Genomic DNA, 23173 nt, shown 5'->3' with positions numbered 1-23173 from the left:
CCAGCTCACAAGGTTAGGAGCATGAAATGAGAATATGCATATAAAGTACCTGGTTCTCATAGATGGTCCATAAATGTTAGCTACCTCCCCCACCCCTTATTTTGGTTGGAAGATGGGGAGAGAATGTCCAGGATCTGACTCAACACTCTGCAGGCCTGCTGCTCTGGGCGGGGTGACCTACTGGCCCCAGAGAGAGCTTCCTCTAGGTTCAAATCCTGGATTCCACCAGCGCCTCCTCCCTCTCCTCTGCCACCCTTGGGGCAGTGCTGGTGGTGCCCTGTTTTCCATCAGGTTGGGGGGAGGGGTGTTGATTTGCCCTTGAAATTTGCCCTTGAAGTTATCACTGTTTAGGTTTGACTTTAACAGTGCTCTGGACTACTGGATGGAGCAGTTATCTGCGCGGGTGAGTAGGGGAGGGAAGGGAGGAGGACGCCACCAACAGATACATCCTCAGACCCTAACCCACGCCCTTGCCAAAATCTCTGATATAGTTTCATCATCACTGGAGGGTGATGCAAGAGGCTTGGAGTCTGACTCCCCTCTCCCCCCCCTCCCCCCCAGAGAGCATCATCCACATCTGGAACTGCAGCTGGGTCCTCCCCTTGGGCTCTTTCCAGGGGAGGGAGCTGGTTGAACTGTGGGAAGGGAGGGCAGCTGGTGAGGGCCCTATGAATGGCCCCAATGTTGGGAGTTGGGGGGGGGTAGGGAGAAGGTGTCTGGGCTCAGAGGGAGGGTAGGTGGAGTGGAAAGGGAATTGTGACTTCTCAGAGCACTGCTCTTCTCCATCTCTGCCCTGTGTTTAAAGGCTTCAGGGCCCCCCTTGTCCTTTATAGCCATGTAAAGGCAGCTGCACTGCTCTGTCCCCTTCCCCACCCACCTCTCCCCTCCAGCCTCTACCCAGGTGCCTGGAGTTGAGTGGCCCCTTTGTTCCCTGGGCTCCCCGAGCAGCTCAGGCCTCCAACACTGACCCTCTGCCCCCACGGCCACGACAGAGTGTGAGCTAGGCCCAGAAGGGTCATCTGTGGGTCATAAAGGTCAGTGGAACCGCCTTGGTGTAGCAGAGGGAGGGGGCCCACCTGGGTGAGGAGCCTAGCCAGGAATCAACCAAAAGATGAACTTTAAAATGCTGCAGGGTGGAGGTAGAGGGAATTTTAGTTAGTCACCCCCAAGAATCTCCTTCAATAAAGGTTGACAAATTCACTGTTATAAATCAGGATGGAAGCTTTCAGGGCGCTTTCAAAATATAAACCGCTAATCACTGTGCGATGCTTTGAAGTGAAGACTCTGCCCGGGAGATCTGGGTTCTTACCCCTTGCTTAGCCACCAAATCTGTGTGACCTTGGGTAGTTCCCCGCTCTGCGTCCCAGTGTCCTCATTTATGAAACGGAGGTCCCATCGAGGCTGAGATTCTGCGGCTCCGGGGGGCAGAGGCTCCGGCGTGGTCAACTTCTGGGCCCTCCTTCTCCCAGATCCTCCAATCCCGCCGGCCCCCCAGCGAGCGGGTGGACGCGAGCCAAGAGGTCCCTTTAAAGGCTCAAGTCCCGCCCCTGCTGCTGCCTCGGACCTTCGATTGGTGAATGCGGCGCGGGGCGGGGCCCGGCGCCCGCCCGGCTGGGCTGGGGGGCGGGTCCTGGGCCGGGCCGGCCCCCGCCCCCTTTGTTCGCGCTGCGGCGGGAGGTGGCTGCGAGGGTGGGAGGTGTGTGCGCGCGTGTGCCGCGCCGTGGGGAGCGGCGGGTCGCGCCGCGGGCTGTCAGCTAGCTGCGCGCCGCCGCCCGATGGCGCGAGGAGGCGCGCGGGCCCAGCTCCGTGGGGCCTCCCCCGGCCGCGGGTGAGCCCCTCGGCTTGCCGCCCGCGAGCATGTCACCTCCAGCCACCGCGGCAGACTTCGCCAGCAGTGCCCGCACCCCCGCCTCCCGCAGCCGCAGCCGCAGCCGCTGCCGCTGCCGCTGCCTGGGGCATCGGCCCCCGGACCCCAGCTCCTGATCCACGCCCAGACCCTAGAGCCAGAGGACCATGGCCGGCCAGGGGGACTGCTGCGTCAAGGTGGCCGTCAGGTAGGGACCTGCGGCGGGGCGGGGGGCGTGCGCGGAGAGGCTCTGGCTTTGTCTCGCGTGGGCGTGGGGCCGGGGGGCGCACTCCGGCGCCCGCACCCCCGGAGGAGGGGCAGGCATGGGCCGGGCAGGAGGGCGCCGTGCGCTGGACTGGCTGCCGCAGGAGAGCGGGGGCTCGCGGGCTGCTGGAAGGTGGCTTTGTTTGGGTGGTAATTTCGGGCCCCTCTTGGGAACCCTTAATGATCAGAAAATCGAATAAACAAGGAAATCCGGTATTTCACACCCAGCCCTGGCCCAGGCCGGAGCGTCTGTGTGTTTCCTCTTGGCCTCCCCTTGGGGCTGCTGTCTCATACTGGGATATCGGAGGGGGAAAATTTTCCCTTCATCCACCCCAGTCGGCTAATTCTGCGCTCTTGGTCCAGCTAGGAAGGCAGCACACCCGGCCCTGGGAAAGGGTACCGCAGACAAAGATCGATTGAGTGCAGGGACGAATGGAAGGGCTGGGATGGTGCCTTGGCCTTCCCTAGGGAGTCAAGCGCTTTTGGAGAGAACCCTGCTGGCCCTGTCCCAAGAGGAGATGGGGCTAGGGCAGGGAGGAAGCGGTGTATCTGAGGTTCTACCTCTGAGACTGCAGGAGGGTGGGACGCTGATACCCCATCTTCGGGCTCTCAGATAAAATGGAGGTAGGGTGGTGCATGGACTTATCTGGGACTTGCAGTGACATCCTGACAGAATTGAGGTGGGGAGAGGACATGGCTGGGGGGCTTCTATTGGCAGGGGTACACAGAGGTGCAAAGCAGGAAATCATGCAAAGTTGAGCCATATGTGTCCTTTGTGTTGGGTGGAGACGCTTTATACCACACCACCTCTCCTTGTTTTTGTTTTGGGTTTTCTCTTTGAGAGGGGTCTGTTGATGGGAGAGTGCCAATCTGAGACTGGTCACCAAGGCCGGTATAGTGGAGAAATACATCCATCTCTGCCCCAGCCCTATATGATGGGGGTGGGGGTATTGGGTCCAGGGCTAGTGTGGGTCTCTGAGACAGGTCTCTAGATTCCCTGGGTTGTAGGTGACCCAGATTCCAAGAATCCATGGAAGTCACTCTAGACAGGGCCAGAGATGTCTATGGCAAAGCTTCCCCCTCCTGCCCCAGGGCAGATGCCCCCCCTGCCCCCGCCCCAGGCATCTGGCTGGTCCTCTGCAACCCAGAGAGGAAGAGGGGACGGCCGATCACAGCTCTGGGGGCAAGGAAGGGAGATTGAGGTGCCCCCCCGCCCATGCATCAGGCGGCCTCAGCATCACTTGAACACAGCCTTGCTGGCCCTGAGCAGCCTGAGAGACAAAGAGGAGCCCTGCAGGTGCCTGGTGGGCTGGCGGGGGCGGGGCCGGGCTGCTGCCTGGGCTGACATTGCAGCAGGATCCTGTGGAGGTCGAGGGAGGGAGGTACAAGGGTGGGGGGTGGGAGTGAGAAATGTAAATATGACATCTGCAGCAGACTGGGAGAGTCCAACTGCATCATAAAAGGGAAATGAAGCCCTGGCCCCACTCACTGTGAACCAGGGCTGGGAAGGAAGGGACTTAGGGTGCTTGCTCCTCCCATGGGGGCTTTCCTTTAGACTCCATCTTATAGGAGAGAGCCAAACAAAGCCCCCTCTACTGCCACCACACACGGTCAGCCTCCCCAGGCTAGACTGGGGCATGGTAAAGTGTGGGAAAGCCCCATGGGATTGGCACTTTGTGCAGAGCAGTGAGGAAAGGCTGGTGTGGCCTTCTCAGCACCATCAACAGAAGGTTTCTGAGACCTTTTCCAGAGAAGGGATTGTGCCTGCCCCACCGCACCCAGTTCTTTGGGGGCAATGGGTACCATCTCTGCTTCCCACTCAGATTGCTCTAGTAGTGTCCACATGCCCCCGCTCCTTGCCTTGAGTTGCTGATCTCAGATGGAGGCGTGGGCAGACTTGAACAGCAGAAGAGCCCAGCTTTAGGGGGATTCTGGAAGGTGAGGGCCCAGCCCACTCATCCCCTCCCATTCCAGCATGAGCGCCCAGCCTGGCACACGCCAGACCTCAATGGGCAGCCGGCCGTGCAAGGCAGACAATGCCTGGACAGAACCCAGTTTCTAATCAAAGAGCTGAGGATAGGACCAGACTAGGGCTGGGGCTAGGACAGGGAGCAGATGGTGCCACTGAGGAGCCGTAGGGGAGAGTCCCCCATGCTTTTGGATCCCCATCCACCCCTTCATCCCCACCTCCAGAAGTTACTTGTCCCACCTCAAGGACTGGGTGGCGGGCTGGAGTAGGGTATTGGAATAGGGCATTGCTGGGAAAGGCCCAAGCTTTGGAATTGCCAAAGGCCCAATCTGGTGTCAGGTTCAACTGTCTGACTTCCTGGAAGTCCTTTCTTGTATCTGACTGCAGTGCTGTCTGAGTTTCCATGAGAATAACATGGCGAGCCCTGGGTCCAACTCTTGGGAGAGGGAGGCCAGGAATGAGACAGACTTGGTTTGGGGTGTGTGTGTATGTGTGTGTGTGCACATGTGCATGTCCACGTGCACATGCATGCCTGTGTAAGGGGGGAGGTCCTGGCGGGGACTGTTAGACTAGGTGAGAAGTGCCAGGCCCAGGGCTCTTGGCCCTATAATCTCCTTGGGAAGAGGATCAAAGCTGGCTGTCTGCAAATCTGCACAGGGCAGGCCGGGGCTGGGGGAGAGCCAGGGGAGGAAACTTTCAGAACCTGGGGCTGTGGGATAAAGGGAGAAGGTCTAGGTATGAGCAGACCCTAAAAGCCCTACCCCAGGCCTCCCTGAAGTCTGGCCCGTCTGCCCCTGAACCCTGGCTAGTCTGCTAGTCACCTTTGCACCGAGATTCCCAGGCCAGCCCCTCTCCGGCCTGCCCTGTGATCCCTTTATCCATTAATCCCTGTAGATGGGGCTCAGCTCCCTGGGCCCAAGGCTGGCCTAGAACCAGCCTCTCTCTACCTGGGGATGGCTGGGGGGTGGGGGAAGGACGCCTGAGAGAGGTGGGGCTGAGCTGTGCCCTGCCGCAGGCTAGCACACAGGCCCAGCTAATGGGCGGGAGAAGGGGAAGGGGTAGCTGATGAGAAATGCAAGTTGGCAAAGTTGAAATTGGGGAAGGAAGCCAAGACACGTGGTACGTTGCTTTAAGACCCTTGCAAGCCCCCAGTTCTGAGCCCCCACCATGAGGGGAGCCCTCCGTGGGGCCTAACCCCCTCCCCCATTATCTTCGCCTGGTTTCCTTAAGCTCCCTTCCTTTTGTCAGCTGGGGTGGGCAGGCCCCTGTACAGGTCCTACATCCATCTGCGGACACTCCAGGCTTGAGCAGGGGCTGGAAGGGGATGGAGGGCACCGGCCAGGGACCCAAGGGGCAGGGTTAGATCGCACCCCTGCCCTCGCTCATTTGGGTTCCCTAGCTGTAGTTACTTCCAGAGCTTCTGGCTACTCTGAAGTTTTGGTCCATGTCTGTCTAAATGTTGAATCAAATGGTGGCTTGGACAAAGAGACCGGAGAAGACAGAAAAAACTGCGTGCGGGTGGGATAGGGGGTGCCTTTAGAGTCCCATCCTCTGCTCCGGCAGCCCAAGGCCAGCCAGGGCCGATCAATGCCAATGGTGCCCCATGCTGCCCGTTTATAGATCTGGGAAACTGAGGCCCAGGCAGGACCTCCTGTGTCTGGAGATCTGAGAATCTTAGCGGTGGCCTCCTGCTGCAGAAATAGGGCTTATGTCATCACAAGGAAGTGGAGTGTAGTAACCACAGGCCCCGGAAACCGTCCCCCCTCCACCACCCAGCCCGCCTGCCCGTCTAGCCTGAAGCTGATTGGATCTCCACTTTTGAAACCCTCAGAGTGGAGATGGGGTGGGGCAGGGGCTGAGGAAGTGGCGGAGGTGACACGAGCCTGGCACCTTACTCCTACAGCTCTGGGGGCAAAGGGCGGGGCTTGGGCCAATGCAGTTCACGCATTGGATGGGTCACGGGGTTTCCTTTCTGTTTGTCCTGCTGGGCCTCGGCTGTTCCCCGCTGGAGAATGGGAACAGCTGGTTTGTTCTCCGTTATTCATTTGTGAAGAGCAGTGGTTTGGATACGGTAGATACAGCCCGTAAAGGGTTGGCTCCTGAGGAGTTGATGTGAGTGAGATGTTTTCAAAGTAAGCCCGGACTTAAAGTGTCCCTAAGAGGCGTGTCTCTGGTTTGAGCCACAGTGAGTGTTAGGTACACGGAAGAGCTCACCTCCAACTAACTAACTAACTTCCTTCCTTCCTTCCTTCCTTCCTTCCTTCCTTCCTTCCTTCCTTCTTTCCACTTATTTATAGCAGAAAGCATGCCAGGATGGAAAGAAGAGTGAACTGGGAGGTGGCTAAGCACTATGACTCCTTGAACACTTGCCCCACGCCAGGCAGCGCGTCTACACTGTCCCACTCTACCCCACCAGAGCCCCACCGGCTCACTGATGTTATTCTCATTGTATGGATGAGCAAACGCTCACAGCCAGTAAACGGAGGAGTTTGGATCTGAACCCAGGGTACTCTCCCTCCAAGCACATGCTCCTCAGACTGCTCTCAGCCGCCTCCCAGTGCAGCTCTAATTAGCTCTTTGCTGTGAGTCTCTATGCCTCAGTTTCTCCATATGCCATACCGCACCGGTTGCCGTAATGGCAATGTGGGAAAAGTACTTAGGAAGGTGTTCGGTGCTATGCAGAGGGGGGACGGGTCTGAATTTCCTTTTCTGGTTGCTTAGCATGGAGCTGCCTGGCCCCTCCATGGTCCTAGCTCCTTAGCCATGCTGTTTGCTCTTGTGTTTGGGGAGCTTTTCCCTTCCCACTGGGGAGAAGCCTGCCCTTTCTCTCTATCCTTAGACCCATGTAACCGTCCCTGGAATTTATTTTCCTGCCTGAGTTCCATCTTGCCACTCTCCAGGAAAGGAAATTCTGGGGACAGCCTAGTCTCCTCTTGCTACCCCTACATGTCCCCACAGCAGTCACAGGGCAGAGCCCTGGGTGTCTGGGTCTCCTCGCCTCTCATATTGCCCTCTAGAAATAGCAGCCTGTTGAGGAAAGCTAGAGAGGGTATCGAGAGCTCGCTGGGCTGGGGAGGAGAGAATGCTTCTCTGCCCTGGGAGGGGAGCCAGGCTGGGGCTTGTCGGCCTTGGCCTCAGAGAGCTACCCCTCTGTCCCTACGGGCTGGGGGTGGTGGAGCTCTGTGGGAAGGGCTGTGAAGCCCATGGCAGGGGGCGGGCCTGTGGGTGGCAGTGTTCTGACCCCTGGAATACTCCCTCTTTCATTTCTGGCTGCTCTGGGGTGTGGAAGGAAGGCAGTGCCATGGTCCCCTGTCCCCAGATACCTGAGTCCCTATCCCTCTGCCTTGCGGGGTGGAGGCCCACCATCAGAGCAGCGGTGGAGGCCACTTGTCCTTTCTCTAGGCTGGCCGGTCCTGCCTGACCCTGGAGTTAAGTGCATTGAGGAGAGCCTGGCAGTGGGGACTGAGGCCCGACCACCGAGGACCAGGGCCAGTGTGCTGGGGGAGAGGCTCCTGCGCTCCACAGCCAGCTGCTTGGAGGCCAGCCGCCTGTTGCTCTGCATTCCTCAGCAGGGGAGCGTCCCCAGGGCCCAGTTCCCACTGAGCTGTCGTCCACATGATGCACATGCCGCCACAGCGCGTGGGGCTCTGGGCGCTCCCTGCTCAGCCCCCACTCCGCAGAGTCCCTGTCTCCTGGGAGGTCATGGGAAACCCCTGCCAGATGCCCTGAGAAGGGAGTGGGACGGGAGAGCCACTCTGGAGTGCAGCTGAACGGAGCTTCCTGGAGCCCGGCTCGCCCCTCTTCCCAGGCCCCTGCTGCACAGGGGTGAGGCCCACAGGAGGCAGAGCGGTGGCTCAGGAAGCTCCTGGCTACTGCTCACAGCCAGGCCTGCGCATCTGTTCAGCTTAGATGGCCCCCTCCCTCAGCTTCTCCTAGCATCTCAGCTCCCCAGCCGCTGACCCCTCGCCCCACTCTGCCAGGCCCGCTGCCTCCTGTGCTGGGTTTCAGCCTCTCAGGGGGGTGTCCCGGGGCACAGCTGACATCCGGATGCCCTAGGGGCCACAAACAAGACTGTCCCCCGGTTCCCTCCCCTGTCAGACTGCTTGTCCCTGGTTGTGACTCAGAAGCTAGTGGCCACGACTTGGATACACTGAAAGAGAAAGGTCAACGACATCTGAGAAGGAGTGGGTGCTGAACCCCAGGTGCCCTGAATCGACACCCGAAGGCTTCCTGTAGGTTGTCTTCAAGTGTCTGTACCCTCACCTTGTGCACCTGGGAACATGTTTGGGGGCAGAAGTCAAGCGCAGAGGGCTGACAGACCCATTTCACCAGATCTGCTAGGGCCTCATAAACCCATGCTTTTTGACCCCACAGTACAAAGCCTCCTTGTTTGGGGGTCCTGAGCCAGCCTGGGTCTCTTCCCTGAGGGCAGTGTCAGGAGGACTGTGCTGGGGGGAGGGTCCGAGAGGCCAGGACAAGGTCCAGTGACAGGGCGACAAGACCCTCTTGCTATCACAGGGCTCTAGTGGCTCCCCACTCTGTATCCCTGCAGCTAAGAGCCAGCACCCCAAATTGGGTCTCCCCACTCTATTTTGGAGAGGAGCAGCCCCTCTGGGAAGATGCCTTCTCTGGGCTAAGTCAGCTAAAAGGCCCCGGGTGTCTGGGAGCCAGACTCCCCTGAGAGAGCAGGGATTTTGCTTCCAGCGCCTTCCCCAGAGCTGGCAGGCTGCCACGGGGAGGAGGAGGAGAGGATGCTCATTAGAGTGGGGGTGTAGACGCCCTCTCTCTGCTGCCGGGGAGAGCTGCCTTCCTCTGGCAGGGAAGCAGCCTCCTGGGTTCTTGGCTCCCTACTTCTCCATGCTCTAGGCCTCGGCTCTCTTAACTCTACAAAACGGGCAGAATGCTTTCCCAACAGAGCGCTCGTGGCGCTGCTGGCAGCTGCTGGTAGGATCAGTCCAAGGATTCTCTGAGGGGATCATTTTTCTCCAGTCCAACCCCTCTCCTGCCCTGGTGCAGGGCTGCTCAGTGGGTGCAGCGGGACTGGGCGGGGGCGGGCTTGTCTTGCATTTCACTGCCACCATTACAAATTGTGTGACTTCCGGCTGGTGAAATTTCACCTTTCCAAGCCTCGGTAAGAGGGGGCAAATGCCCCTTGCTCCCCAGGGCTGTCATAACCCATTACATGTGTTCGTGTATGTAAATGAGCTCAACACATAGGTTCTCAAAACGTGTTAGGTATTTTCCTGATCAGACAAGGCACTGGTGTGGAGAATGTACAGAAGAAGCCAGAGTGGTATCAGTGACCATGATTTCTGAGGAAAAAGATTCCAAAGAATCCCAAACTCCCCTTTTCTAGGGGTTTAGCAAGTTTAGCAATCCTTGCAGGCAGGAAGTTCTTTTTGCTAGCTTATCTAAATCCCTCCTGCTGTCGCTGAGTTCCTCTCTGATCTGTCACTGATGAGGAAAAGCTGGTCCCTGGCAGGTCACAGCATGGCTAAGTGACTCAGTGTGCCAGGCAGACTAGAGGTCATGGCGCTCCTCTCTGTGGCCCCTGCCCCCCCCCCCCCCCAACTTCCACACAACAGCTCAGCTCTAGTTCACTCCTGCTGCCCCTTGGTTGGAGCCCGGCAAACCGCTTGGGGCTGGGCAGAAGGGAGGTCATGAAATCTGGCCAACCTCAGGCTTGCGGGCAGCGGGCAGTGCACCTAGAGACCAGGGAATGAACTTCCTCATTTCTCTGTTTCTCCTTGGGGCTGTTCCACTAGCCTCTGGGGGCTCCTCTTCAAGATTCCAGAAAGACGTTAAGGGTCCTGTAGAAGAGGGGCGCCTGGGTGGCACAGAGGTTAAGCGCCTGCCTTCGGCTCAGGGCGTGATCTCGGCGTTATGGGATCGAGCCCCACATCAGGCTCTTCAGCTATGAGCCTGCTTCTTCCTCTCCCACTCCCCCTGCTTGTGTTCCCTCTCTCGCTGGCTGTCTCTATCTCTGTCAAATAAATAAATAAAATCTTTAAAAAAAAAAAAGGGTCCTGTAGAAGAAAAGAGCAGATAGGCTTATAGCCCCTGGGGCTTCTTCCAAAGGGACTGGTCATGGTGGTTATTTTGGCTGTCGGAGGGGTGGTTCCAGCCCAAGTCCCTGGTTCTTCGAAAAGCCTTTGAGGGAGAGCCTGGTGAGAGGGTGTCTCCCAGCCTGGAAGTCCCCAAAGTGCAAATTACTCACAAGTGGTCAGCTAGGCATGCTAGCTCTCTCCAGCTCTCCTGGATTGAATCTTTGGGGCTGATGGCTTATGAAGGTAGTCTTCCTAGAAGACCTTGTTATCTATTACCTATGTGACCTTGAGCCCCGTTAATTTCCTCTGAACTCTCGTTTGTAAATTAGAGCAAAAACACCACCTTAGAGTGAAATGATTTGTGTAATGATCTAGCGTGCAAAGCCTCGTAGGTACAGAGTCTAGCAAAAAGGCTGTCTTGTTGGGTAAGTGTGGGAAGTTACTAACTGGGGAAGTTGAGCAAGCAGAGATGTAAGAGGTGCTGGCAAAGGAAGGCGTCAGGAATCACAGACCATACATCATAGTTGTAAAGACTTTTCTAGGACTTTGGAATGGTTCTCCGTTAGTTATTTTAATATCACCGCTTGTTACCTCTCAGCGACAAAACTCTTCAAATACGAAGAGCCTGGGGCTGTACCTTAAGAGCTCCAGGAGCTCCTAATTGCGGGGCAACTCAAGTTAAGAGCCCAGGGAGCGGCCCTAGCCGGCTGATTGGGTGCGATCATTTCACCTGAGGAGGCTGAGCCAACCCTTAGGAGCCCAAGGTCACTGGGCGGAGCCCCTGGGGGGCAGTGATTGGCTGGCTTTGTGTGATGTCACTGAGGAACGGGCGGGGTGAGCGAAGCTCGCCCCATCCTCGCACCCCGCCCCCCTACCCCCCCCCCCCCAGGCGCGGGTAGGGTGTGGGGCTCTGGGCACGTTACCCTTCGCAGAGGGACTTGTTCTCCCTGGCAGTCCTTCAGCATCCCCCTGGGCCTGCCCCCTCCCCGTCTCCTCTGTCCTCCCCTTCCGCCCTGTCCTCCCGGCTTCCCAAAGAGCTGTGGAAGCGCTGAGCTCAGCTCTTCCCGCAGCGCCGGGCTCGGGTTCGCGGCCTTTGTCCCGCCACCGCCGCCGCCGCCGGGGGCACCGACGGGTGGGGGCCCGGGCCCGAGCCGCCTGCGCGTCCTTCGGCCCGGGTGCCCGCTTCTCCGGCGGTGGGGGAGGGCTCTGAAAATAACTCCCCACATCACACCAGCTCCTGCTCAATTGTGAGCAGAGGAAGCTCAGCGGCCACGCGCCCGTGCCAGATCCTGCCTCTGAAAAGCTCCGGGCCCTTTCTCCTCGCTCTCGCGCCTGCTCCCACCGCCGCTCGGGCTGCGGGTTGCCAAGTGGCAAATAGACCGGGCTCTGTTCAGGGAGATTCCGGGAGCCTTTCTGCGCGGGGCTGTCCGGCCCGCCCCCTTCCCTCCCCGCCCGGACCTTGAGAAGGGGTGGAGGGCAGCTTTGCAGGCGTGGGGCTTGGTAGAGATGCAGGAGGTCCCTGGACAGAAATGGTAGTGGACGTGTGGCTCACAAAGCTACCGATAAAACGCAGCTGGCCCGCGGGGCCATAGTTTGCTGATTGGAGCTTTTCAAATATTGCATTAAATTATAATTTATCTTGATTACTGAGTTTTTTTCATACCCGGTTAAGTTTTGCACTTACGGCAAATACCTCACCTCGTCCTAGTCCTGGATCTGGTCTACAGCTCCTGGGGTCTGTGGTTTACTTGCAAGACCCTAGAAACTGGTTTCCATCCCTCACCCCTCTCCCATGTCCCCACGAAGGACCAGCGCTGGGAGCGGCTTCCATCCCCGCCACCTTGCTGTAACGGGAAGCCTCAGCCTTCCCCTTATCTGGGGCGGGGCGGGGCTGGCTGAGGGCCACTGCTGCTTTGACGGCAGTGCACAGAAGTGACCTCACCCAGGGTGGGGCCAGGAGAGGAGGCTGCTGGAGGGGAAGGTGTTGGAGTTCTTAGAAAGTTAGCACTGGGAACGGAACATCTTGAGGACATGGGAGGAAGCAGCAGCTCCTGAACAAGAAAGGGGCGCAGGCAGAGGCTTGTCCAGGACCCTGGACTTTATCTCCCAGCCCTCTGGTCTCCCACCTGTGGGGTGCGGGTTTGAATCCTCTGCTGGGCAGGGTGTGGTGAGGAGTGAGCCCCAGGACATCTGGGACATAACGTCTGCCCCTGCTGGATGGCAAACCCTGAGGCAGGGCCAGCCTGGTGCTGGGTCTGGGGCACACATGAACAGATAGAGCAGGATTCCTTCCAGAGTGCCTCCGTGGCTCTGATGGTGGTGCTGTGGGAGAAAGCTTATGTGTCGATTTGCAGATGGAGAATTTCCCAGACAGGAGGTAGCTGGAGAAGCAGAAGAGCGCCTTCACTGTATTTACTGTTTGTATGTGCTTTAGCCACTTCAAGCCTCAACTTTCCTCTCTGGAAAATGGGCATTGAAATCCCATTGCAAGCTCATTGCATCACTTAAGTGAGGTAGTCCATGGCAGGTGCCTGGCCCAGCTAGCAGATGGAAAACACACATAAAATGTTAATTTTCTTTTTCTTAATTCTCTACCTCCAGTTACTCAATCAAGTCCCATTCCTGGGACTAACACTCTCCCTCGTCCAGGTCAGTTGCTTTGGGAATTAGTGACTCCTGAGCCCATGTCCTTTGTCTCCCAGCTGGTACCTTTTGCTCTGGGTAACATTGCTCACCCATCTGTACCCTGCAAAGCACCCCGGTGCTTCAGATGGGCCAGCCCGGGGCTGGCTGGCTCTCTCTGACCACAGAGGACCCCCACGTCAAGATATGCTGGGCCTCACATCCCAGGATAAGGGCCCCAGGGTGAATGCCTGACTGACTTCACAATTCTTAGACCCTAAAACTCTGGAGCCCCTCTTCTCCAACCTCTTTCCCAGACTGCTTTTCTGCCAGTTCTCTTGTACCTGGCAGGTGTGCTCTGCCGTGTTCTTGGGGCTGGTTATTGAAGGAGAAGCAGTCCGTCGCACTGATGGGCTCTGCCAGGCAGGGCTGCTGCTCCCCCTCCCCTGCTCCCACTGTCTCCAGGGATCCTGATTTGATTTCCTCCAATCACCAGCACTGCCATCTGCCTGGGGTAATTAAATGGTATTTGAATTGGATCCAGGAATCCTATCACAAGCAGCCCACATGGTAGGGAGGGTGTCTTCCGGAGTTGGTGCTAGCCAGCAAAGCTGGACGCTTCCCAGACCAGACCCTCGGTTCACCTGGGAGGCACCTGGACACCCTGGGCAGTAAGTATTTGGTCCTGGGTCCCACAGGCCCAGAGGCAGAGGCAGCTCTGAGGGCCAGAGTGCGCCTTGCGTGCAGTGCCACGCCCCTCTTCTGGAGCTGGGCCTGCTGTCTCCCTGTGTGTATGAGCCGTTCTGTCCCCCAGGCCGCCTGAGCCCTGCCCTTACTGACACGGCCGCGTAGAAATAGTGGAGGCAGCCCACACACACTGCACACGCACACTGTTCCAGCGCCGCTCTGCCCCTTACTATCTGTGACCGACTGGGCACCATCTCATTTCCTCCTCTACAAACCAGGGTAGTATCACCGCAGGTGTTCTCTTCAGGATCACGAGTTGGTATACGTCGGTGCTTAGACACTCCCGGGTGCAGTGAGTGCGAATTTGTGTCAGTTGCCACTATTAGTGGTCGAGGTAGGAGAACTGCTGGCCCAGACCTCTCACTGGTGGGTCAAGTTTCCGGTCTGCAGGTTCTAGAGAGGATGAGCAAGAATCAGCTGCTCCCTTCCCAGTCAGAAACCAGTTCAGGGGGGACACCGAGAGGCTGGGTTCTAGTTTCAACTGGAACTGGAACAGCTGGATAGCGTGGATGAAGGTGGTAAGCCTCCATTCCTGTCAGCCTCAGTGAGGGGAGAGCCACTAACCTGTAAGGACCCGTTGACACTGAAGGGAAAACACTTCTGAAGAAAACCCAGGCTACCATCTATGGTGTGAACTTGGCCTGGTGCAGCTAACCGCCCCCCATATGCTCCCCTGGGACTTACCCCCCTTGGGCCCTCTTGCAGCAAAGTGCAGGCAACAGGCTGCGGGGAGTACCTCCCCTGGCCTGAAGCTCTGAGTGGGCCTTGGGAGCTGGGGCAGCTCCAGATAGGGACAGGATGGCGACTTGGTGGCCCTGGCTCTGTGGCTAGGTCTCCCTCAGCTCTGGATGCATGCTGGCCTGGCCCTCTCACTCTTTTCTTCTCTTGGTAAATGTTGGCTTTGGGAAAGGGAGCCTGACAAGCAGCTCATTGTGAGTGCCTGGCTGATAGGGCTGGCTTGTGTGAGCCCATGAGCATTAGAGCCTAACCCACCCCCACCGCCCTTTTACTTTAGGCATTTGGGAAGCGCTTTTCTGCCTGTCCCTACAGCGCATGCTCACTGACTCACACTTGGTTGCCATGGGGACCTCGTCATGGCAATGGCTGCTTAGAAGAGGGAGAAGAGGTGGCTGGATGGTGATAGCCCTATCTATGGTTGGCTCCCATTCAGCCCTGGTGCCACTTTTCTTCCTCTTGTCAGGGAGCCCAGCAGGAGTTGGGATGGGGCCCCTCCTGTGGCCGGCCTGGGATCCCTTGTAGAGGGTCAGTTTCTCAGCTGACTTTTGGCTTGGCCTGGTCTGGCGGGGATGTGCTTGGTCTGGCCCCCTTGGCTCCTGGAGAGGAACCAGAACTGGTGCCTGAGAATGTTCCTCCAGGCTCTGGCATCTGAGAGGGGGCTCTGCAGCTGGAGGACTGGCAGCCCCTGCAGGCCTTGGCAGAAGCTGTTGTCTGTTCTTTAATTCAGTTTTTTTTAGGGGGGGGGAGGGGCAGCCAGGCCTGTCCCTCCTGTCACCACCCTGGTGCTGAGCCTTACCTCCCAGAGGGGGCAAGCTGTCTTCTCTTCCTCATCTGTGGGACACTGATTTCTAGGGCTCTCCGTTCAACCAGGAGTGTGAGCTTTGACGTCAGACCTGGGGTTGGTTCTGTCGTGCCCCACGGTACAATCTTGGGCAAGTCACTTAAACTCTGTCAGCCTCCATTTTCTCATCTGTAAAATTAGGCAAATAATATGTACCTTACAGATTTATAGTGAAGAATACACGAATTCATTTATGTAAAATACTTTTAACCCAGATCCCGTGCATAGAGTGCTTGGTAAATGTTAGCAACTGCTCAATAAATGTTTGGGTGGAGTAGATATTGTTCTTACTATTATTATTATTATTATTATTGTATTGTTACAAAAGTTGCCTTTGTCCTCTGGGGAGGCTCCTAAGCTTCCTTCCTTCTCTTCCAGCTGGTGGGGGCTGGAGGGGGCCTGGGGAAGTGGAAGCTTGGCAGGCAGCATGAGCGAGGAGGGCCATGGCAGTCCCCTGCCGGCTGGGTCTGACCCAGGGCTATCCCCTTTCTGGGCAGGATTCGGCCCCAGCTATCAAAGGAGAAGATTGAGGGCTGTCACATCTGCACCTCTGTTACCCCTGGGGAGCCCCAGGTCCTTCTGGGGAAGGACAAGGCCTTCACCTATGATTTTGTCTTCGACCTGGACACCTGGCAGGAACAAATCTATTCGACCTGTGTGAGCCAGCTCATCGAGGGCTGCTTCGAGGGCTACAATGCCACAGTGCTGGCCTATGGGCAGGTAAGCCGCCTCCCCTCCCACCGCTGGCCCCTCCAACCCTAGTCTCCGCAGCTGCTGGGAGAGAGCGTCCCCTCCCCCTTCAGACCCGTTGAGATGGCGCTGCGGTTTTGTCTATTGTCCCAGCATGCTGTTTCACTGCTAGTTATTCCAGAGAGGCTGTCAGTCTGAGGAGACTCCCCCAGGGTGTGGCTTTGGGACCAGGAGGGGTGGGTGACCCGGGCTGGGAGGTACATAGTAAGGGTCTGAGGCCCCCGGCTTGCCGGTGGCCCCCGAGGGTGCTCACACCGTCCTTCCATCCTTGCTGATGCAGACAGGGGCCGGGAAGACATACACGATGGGCACTGGCTTTGACACGGCGACGTCGGAGCAGGAGCAGGGCATCATTCCCAGGGCCATCGCACACCTCTTCGGGGGCATTGCTGAGCGCAAGCGGCGGGCGCAGGAGCAGGGTGTGGCTGGGCCTGAGTTCAAAGTCAGCGCTCAGTTCCTGGAGGTACTGTGGCCTCGTAGTGCGGGTGGAAGGGAGATTTGGGGAACAGCAAGACCATGAGGTTGGGCTTACCCCCAGGACAGTGGAATGAGCCTAGGGGAGCTGTGGAGAATGGCATGGAAACACGTGTCTGGCACATATGAGAACTCTGGTTCCCGCCCATTCTTCTTGCCTTGGCAGGTTGCTCCCCAGCCTCAGAGAAGCCTGCCCTATCCCCTCTGGCCGAGGTCCTTACGGACCCTCCCTCTGAGTCTTCTCTGACCTCAGGGCGGGGAGGTCCTCCAGAAGGAGTTTTTCTTTGTAACTGGTCCTGCCTCTTTCTGGGAGAATGTCTGTGTGCCAAGACCAGGCTTTGGGCATCTGGGAACTTTGCAGGTAGAGGAAGGAATCTTTGGCCTATCAAAGGGCCTCTCAGAAGGGTGTCTAAGAAAGCAGGTGTTTCTGGATGCTTCTCATGAGTGCCTGACTCGAACAGTGTCCTTCTTTGGGAGCTTGAACCAGGTGGCTTCAGTTCTCCACTTGTGAAACCCCATCCCATTGACCCCCCTGGCTCTGGGGCATTTGCTGGGTAGGGGGCTGTCCTGGGCTCTGACTGTACCCAGGTTGTCCTCTGAGGGAGGGGTGAGGCTCCAGCCCTCTCTAGGGCTTCCATGGCCCACCCTGCCCACTGCACCGTTATGACTCCCTCCTGGGCCCTCAGAGTGGCTGCTTTCCCCTTAGGGGACCCTGTATTTTAGGCTTGAGAGTTTTTCATTGTCCTCCTGGACTTTGCTTCTGATAAAGTGACTGCCTGTGTGTGTGTGTGTGTGTGTGTGTGTGTGTGTGTGTGCGTTCTGCTGTGTATCGCTATAAGCTTTTCCATCTCTTTGTTTTCTTCTTTTCCCTATTCTGTTTCCATGGGGATCCCCAAAGAGTAGGGCAGTTCCTAGAAAACTCATGCCAAAGGGCGAACCACAAGGGGTTAAATGATGCCGGTGTGCCTGTCCCAACAGACAGACAGACACCATGGCACCCACATTGCACCAGTCCCTTCCGTTTCCCCTTCCCCTTCCTGTGGAGTATTTCTGTCCCTTTGAGGCATCAAAGCCTCGGATGTCGGAGGGCTACAGCCCGCCCCTCCCCCACAGGATTCTGCTGGCCACTGACCAAGCTGCCCGGTCCCTTTTCCCCACGCCCCAGCTCCGGCTCCCTGCCTGGGGAATATCGCAGCAGGTGAAGCTTACCCTGCCAGCGATTCCAAACACAGGAATCTCCAAGGCTGAGACCTGCTCAGGCCACCTCCCTCCCCAAGCGGTCTCTCCAGGCTCTCCCCAGGATGCAGGGCCCCAGCGGCATGCTCTCCATGCCCACATTACTGCCCCACTGGGAGGCTGTCCTCACCTCAGCCCCCAGGAACCATCGGGATCAAGGCACGGTCTCTACTGAGCTCTGCCTGTCCCCGCCCTCATCCGAAACCACATCCCCACCCCCTTTCCCAGCCTAGCAACAAACATAATAGGATCTGCCTGATTTATGGTCCTAACTTCTTCATCTGCATCTGAGACCCGAGTCCCCTTGTCGCCTTTAGGTCCTTAGTCCCCTGACAAGACTGAAAGCTGCTGAATGCTGGTTCCTTGGGGGAGTGGAAGCACAACCTCAGTATAGTTCTGCCCAGGACCCAGCTGCCCCCCACTCCTGTTTAGAAGAAAGATCCTGGAATCCAGAACCCAGAGTGGACCAGAGTTGGCAAGTTCACCTCCCAGAGCCTCAGTTTCCACATCTGCAAAACAGAGCTGGTTTATAAACATGGGAAAGCCCCTCGGGGCCCCAGACCACGTGCCACGTGCACCCAGCAGCTCTTTCTGCCCCCACACAGCTCTACAACGAGGAGATCCTCGACCTGTTTGATAGCACCCGTGACCCTGACGCCCGCCACCGCAGGTCCAACATCAAGATCCATGAGGATGGGAATGGTGGCATCTACACCACAGGCGTCACTTCCCGCCTCATCACCTCCCAGGAGGAGGTGAGCACCCACCGGAGGTCCGGGGCAGGCGGGGGCCGGCTCCACGGCCCGTCTCCTGCCCTGACTTGCGCCTCCCCCCGCAGCTGATCCAGTGCCTGAAGCAGGGCGCCCTGTCCCGCACCACGGCCAGCACACAGATGAATGTGCAGAGCTCCCGCTCACACGCCATCTTCACCATCCACGTGTGCCAGATGCGAGTGTGCCCCCAGCCCGACCCAGTAAGGAACCCACGGAGGCCCAGGAGCTGGTGCAGTGGGAGGGGCTTCTCAGGAGGGCAAGAAGAGGAAGGAGCCATGGAGCTGAAGCTAGCAAATCGGGGGTTGGGGCTTGCCTTGGCCACTTGTTGGTTTTTCTTGTTCTTTTTTCTTAAGCCTCAGTCCCCCACCTGTAATGGGGTACCCCAACCCCTATGGTTGTGAGGCTTGCACGAGCATCGCGTGTGCCAGTACTGTGTACATCGGCAGATTCTCTCACGTGCAAGGGGAGAGGGCGGTGCAGCCTGCCCTGCCTCTCAGCCCCCAATCCCCCCCCCCAGGCAGCATTCCTGAGGGTGAGGGCCAAGAGCAGAGGAGCCACGAGGTGGGGCAGGCCCGGGTGCGTCAGCTGCTAACTTCTGCTGCAGGTGAATGAGGCGGTGACGGGGCTTCCTGAGGGCACGGCTCCCACCAGTGAGTATGAGACACTCACTGCTAAGTTTCACTTCGTGGACCTGGCCGGCTCAGAGCGGCTGAAGCGGACCGGGGCCACCGGCGAGCGGGCCAAGGAGGGCATCTCCATCAACTGCGGCCTGGTAGGCACTCGGCGGGTCACCAGCCCCAGGGGCCAGCACAGCTCAGTCTCAGACCCTTTCCAGACCCTCCAGGCCCACGGCTGCCCCGTCCTCCTTGTGCCTCTTGCTGGCTGCTGGCCAGGGCACCCATATATCACTACTGTTACGCCTTTGGTCCTTTGCCCTCTCCCTTGCCCCCAACTTCTTGACTTCACCAAATGATCATATCTGCACCTAAACCCTCTCAGGAAGCTTGAGGGCTGCTGGGTCATCGAGGCAGGTACAGATGGCTCAGGGGCTGTCTTGTTCCCACTCCCCCTCTCCCTGAGTGCCTCTCAAGTGCCAGGGTCTGTCTCCCACAGCTGGCCTTGGGCAACGTGATCAGCGCCTTGGGGGACCAGAGCAAGAAGGTGGTACACGTGCCCTACAGGGACTCGAAGCTCACTCGGCTCCTCCAGGACTCGCTGGGGGGCAACAGGTACCCTACAGCCAACATCCAGGGAAGGGGCAGGGGAGACGGGAACCTCCTGGAGAATCCTGATGTGAGGGTTTGATTCACGAGGGCCTTGTAGATGAGGAGGCCTTCCTACTGCTGGCTGTGGGCTTGGGAGACAGGAGCCTTGAGATGCCGCATGACCTTTAGCCAGTATGGTCAGACTCAGTTTCCTTGTCTGCACAGCAGGGAGAGATAGTCTTGAAGTGATAAAGCCCAAATAGGGTAATGGATGGAAACCACTAAGGAAATACAGATCTGTGACCGGCAGTGACATGTCCCATGGCCAACCGCCTTCACTGTGGGTTGCTACTGTTGGAAGAAACCCCGTGGCTAGGTGTTCCAGAGCCCCAGGTCCCAGGTGCTGCCCTGGTGAATGCCAGGTCCTTAGGGCATTAAGGCAGTAGGGGAATAGGTTGGGAGTGGGAGCTCTGCCCTGGAGCAATGCTTCCAGGGACTTGGCTCGAACCTCACTTGGCTCGGTCCTCCTTCGGGGACCCCTCGAACCTCACTCTCCTACTGCACCCCCCCAGCCAGACCATCATGATTGCCTGTGTGAGTCCCTCAGACCGGGACTTCATGGAGACGCTCAACACACTCAAATATGCCAATCGGGCCCGCAACATCAAGAACAAGGTGGTGGTGAACCAGGACAAGACGAGCCAGCAGATCAGCGCCCTGCGGGCCGAGATCGCTCGGCTGCAGATGGAGCTGATGGAGTACAAGGCGGTGAGCACAGTCTGCGCACGGTGGGCTCTAGTTCTTCGGCCTCCCTCCCCCCGTCCCTCGCCTCCCCGGCCACTCCCCTCCGCTTCCTGAGTATTGGCTGTGTGCCAGCCATGACGAAGGGGCTCCCGGGGGCGAATCGAGCACGGTCGGAGCTGCTGGGGTTTTAGCACCCGGAGAGAAAGGCGGGAACTCAGCTGTCCCGCTGCATAGCTCTGATGCCCAGGACCGAGGCTCGTGTTTCATGCCCGCTGACTGTGCTGCGTGGGAGCAGATGAGACTCCTAGCCTGTGGTACAGACTAAGAATAATTGATGGGACCACATGAGTCCAGTGTGCCTGGGGCAGGGCAGAGGAGAGAGAGCTGGCCCTCCTCACTCAGGTGCACAGTCAGGGAAGGCCTCAAGAAGGAGGGGGCCTGTTATATCGATTTAAAAAAAAGAAAGAGATATCATCAGAAGCAAGTGGAGCAGGATTCCAGGATGCGAACAAGCCGCGCTCGCAGGCACAGAGATGGGGAAATGGGTGCTTCTGCCGGGAAGCGTCTAATTCCATATGACTAAGGCAAAGGTCAATCGCTGCTGGTAGCCCATCGTGTGAATCCGGTACACAAATTTGGGTTTGGGTTTGGCTTGCCCTTTGTTTTAAAAGAATGCAACTTTGTTGCCTTTCTGAAAATCAGGGAATTTCAGTTTTTCCCAAAAAAAGTGAAGACCTAACAACATATAGCACTACATTGGCTGGAGTGGCCTAGTTGCTGACCCTTTTAGACTAGGTCTGTGACTCTGTTAACTGCAGTCTGCACCACTCCCTGTTGTCTTGTACTCAGACTCACTTATGCCAACTGCCTGGGCCCCTTAGGGTTTTGGCCCTTGGGTTAGCACTTATGGTGATAGGAAGGTAGGCAGTGGAAAGGTAGGTAAGTCAAGGCAAGATTGGGGGAGGCTGGAATGGCTGGTTGTAGAATTTGGACTTTCTGGTTGTCAATGAGAGCCCTGGGAGATAGGAGCTGTGTTTTAGGAAAGGTGGGGTGGGAGAGACTGGCGGTGCTGCTAGGTACGTCACCAGCCCTTTCCCGCCCTGCGAGCTCTGGCACCTGACTGCTCCCTGCCCGCCCCTCGTCCCAGGGCAAGAGGGTGATCGGGGAGGATGGTGCGGAGGGCTACAGTGACCTGTTCCGGGAGAATGCCATGCTGCAGAAGGAGAATGGGGCACTGCGTCTGCGGGTGAAGGCCATGCAGGAGGCCATCGATGCCATCAACAACCGCGTCACTCAACTCATGAGCCAGGAGGCTAATCTGCTCCTGGCCAAGGCTGGTAAGTCGGGGTGCACCAGGCTAGCTCAGACACCCAACGGCCGGGACCCCCTGTCCCCATACTGACCCTAGGATATTAGGCAAGCTGGGCCAGCAAATCAATTCACAGATCAGTGCATTTATGAATTTTTTCCAATTGATTTTTTAAAAAGATTTATTTATTTGAGAGAGAGAGAGAGGCAGGGTGAGGGGGCAGTGGCAGAGGGAGAGGAAGAGAGAGAATCTCAAGCAGACTCCCCACTGAGCACAGAGCCCACATGGGGCTCGATCTCACAACCCTGAGATCATGACCTGAGCCGAAATCAGGAGTTAGATGCTTAGCTAACTGAGCCACCCAGGCACCCCCCAATTGATTTAAAACCTTTTTTATGACCATCAGCAATACATGAATACACCGTCCTTGCTTAACATGGGTGTATAAAGTAAAGGTTAAAAATCCCCCCTCATTAGACTCTCCACTCCACGTCCTCTCTACTTAGAAGTAGCCCGTGCACATTTGCCCACACCTTTGTCCGTACCTTTGCTCCAAGCGTGAATGTATATTCGTATGTACGTATGCACATAGGTGTGTGTGCGAATATATACTGCCCTTTCTTTTTCTGTGTAGGAGACCATGTGTATTGTCCTTTGGCTTCCCACTTTCACTTAGCATTATGCTTTGGAGATCTTCCCATGTTAAAACATAGGAACCTACTTGATTCTTGTAAACGGCACAGTGTTCCCTATGTGAGGATAGTGAACACTGTCCGATAGCATTCCTCTCCGGATGGAGCTTGGTTGTTTCTGATTCCTGCTGTCTCCCGCCGTGCTTGCATATACCCATCGCATGGACAGGTGTTTCTTCAATGTAGATTCCTTCTGGGGAAAGGCCCATGTGTGGTACCCTATTGGAGGCCCGGGTACAAGACCACCAGTTCCGGGCCGCAGGTCCTTGCCGTTCCTTACCCTCTGTGTTGCCCTCTCCCCGCCGCCTTCCCTCTCCAGGTGATGGCAATGAGGCCATTGGTGCGCTGATCCAGAACTACATCCGGGAGATTGAGGAGCTGCGGTGAGTGCGTCCCAGCGCGTCTGGGAGCCGTGGAGGAGGGCCTGAGCAGGGCCAGAGCCCGGGGCAGTGTCGGCTCACCCGCTGGCTCTCCCCACGCAGGACGAAGCTCCTGGAGAGTGAGGCCATGAACGAGTCCCTGCGCCGCAGCCTCTCCCGGGCCTCGGCTCGGAGCCCCTACTCCCTGGGCGCGTCTCCAGGCGCTGCGGCCTTCGGGGGCAGCCCGGCCAGCTCCATGGAGGACGCCTCGGAGGTGATCCGCCGGGCCAAGCAGGACCTGGAGCGGCTCAAGAAGAAGGAGGTCAGGCAGCGGAGAAAGAGGTGAGGCGAGTGCGCCCCAGCTTTGCGGGCTCTCCAGGAGCACTGCTGCCCCCCTGCGTGTAGCCGGCGCTGCCCCGGGACTGCTTGGGAGCTCACCGAGCACATTTGCTCAGCCTTTTGGGCAGAAGCCCCTCACCCTTTCTCTAATGCTGCACCTTCCCCCGAGGGGAGGGTGGAGATTACCCAGGGTTAATTCTAGACGGGGGTGGGGGGGG

General features: G+C 57.7%; 1 protein-coding gene across 1 annotated transcript in view; it reads left to right on the top strand.

Moving 5' to 3' along the window:
• The first annotated feature begins 1848 nt into the window (after positions 1-1848).
• KIF21B (kinesin family member 21B) overlaps positions 1849-23173 on the top strand; it is a 49737-nt gene continuing 28412 nt past the window's right edge. Inside the window, exons 1-11 of the mRNA XM_040636435.1 lie at positions 1849-2054; positions 15572-15794; positions 16105-16287; positions 18140-18289; positions 18373-18507; positions 18912-19079; positions 19421-19536; positions 20085-20280; positions 21404-21593; positions 22577-22640; positions 22740-22958. Coding sequence (XP_040492369.1) covers positions 2014-2054; positions 15572-15794; positions 16105-16287; positions 18140-18289; positions 18373-18507; positions 18912-19079; positions 19421-19536; positions 20085-20280; positions 21404-21593; positions 22577-22640; positions 22740-22958 — 1685 coding nt within the window. The 5' untranslated portion in view covers positions 1849-2013. The remainder of the gene's footprint in view (positions 2055-15571; positions 15795-16104; positions 16288-18139; positions 18290-18372; positions 18508-18911; positions 19080-19420; positions 19537-20084; positions 20281-21403; positions 21594-22576; positions 22641-22739; positions 22959-23173) is intronic.

This window comes from Ursus maritimus, unplaced genomic scaffold (assembly GCF_017311325.1).
Source record: "Ursus maritimus isolate PB19 unplaced genomic scaffold, ASM1731132v1 scaffold_2, whole genome shotgun sequence".
In the NCBI taxonomy this organism is placed as follows: domain Eukaryota; kingdom Metazoa; phylum Chordata; class Mammalia; order Carnivora; family Ursidae; genus Ursus; species Ursus maritimus.
The sequence above is the reverse complement of the archived record's forward strand: the minus strand, read 5'-3'. Positions and strand labels throughout refer to the sequence as shown.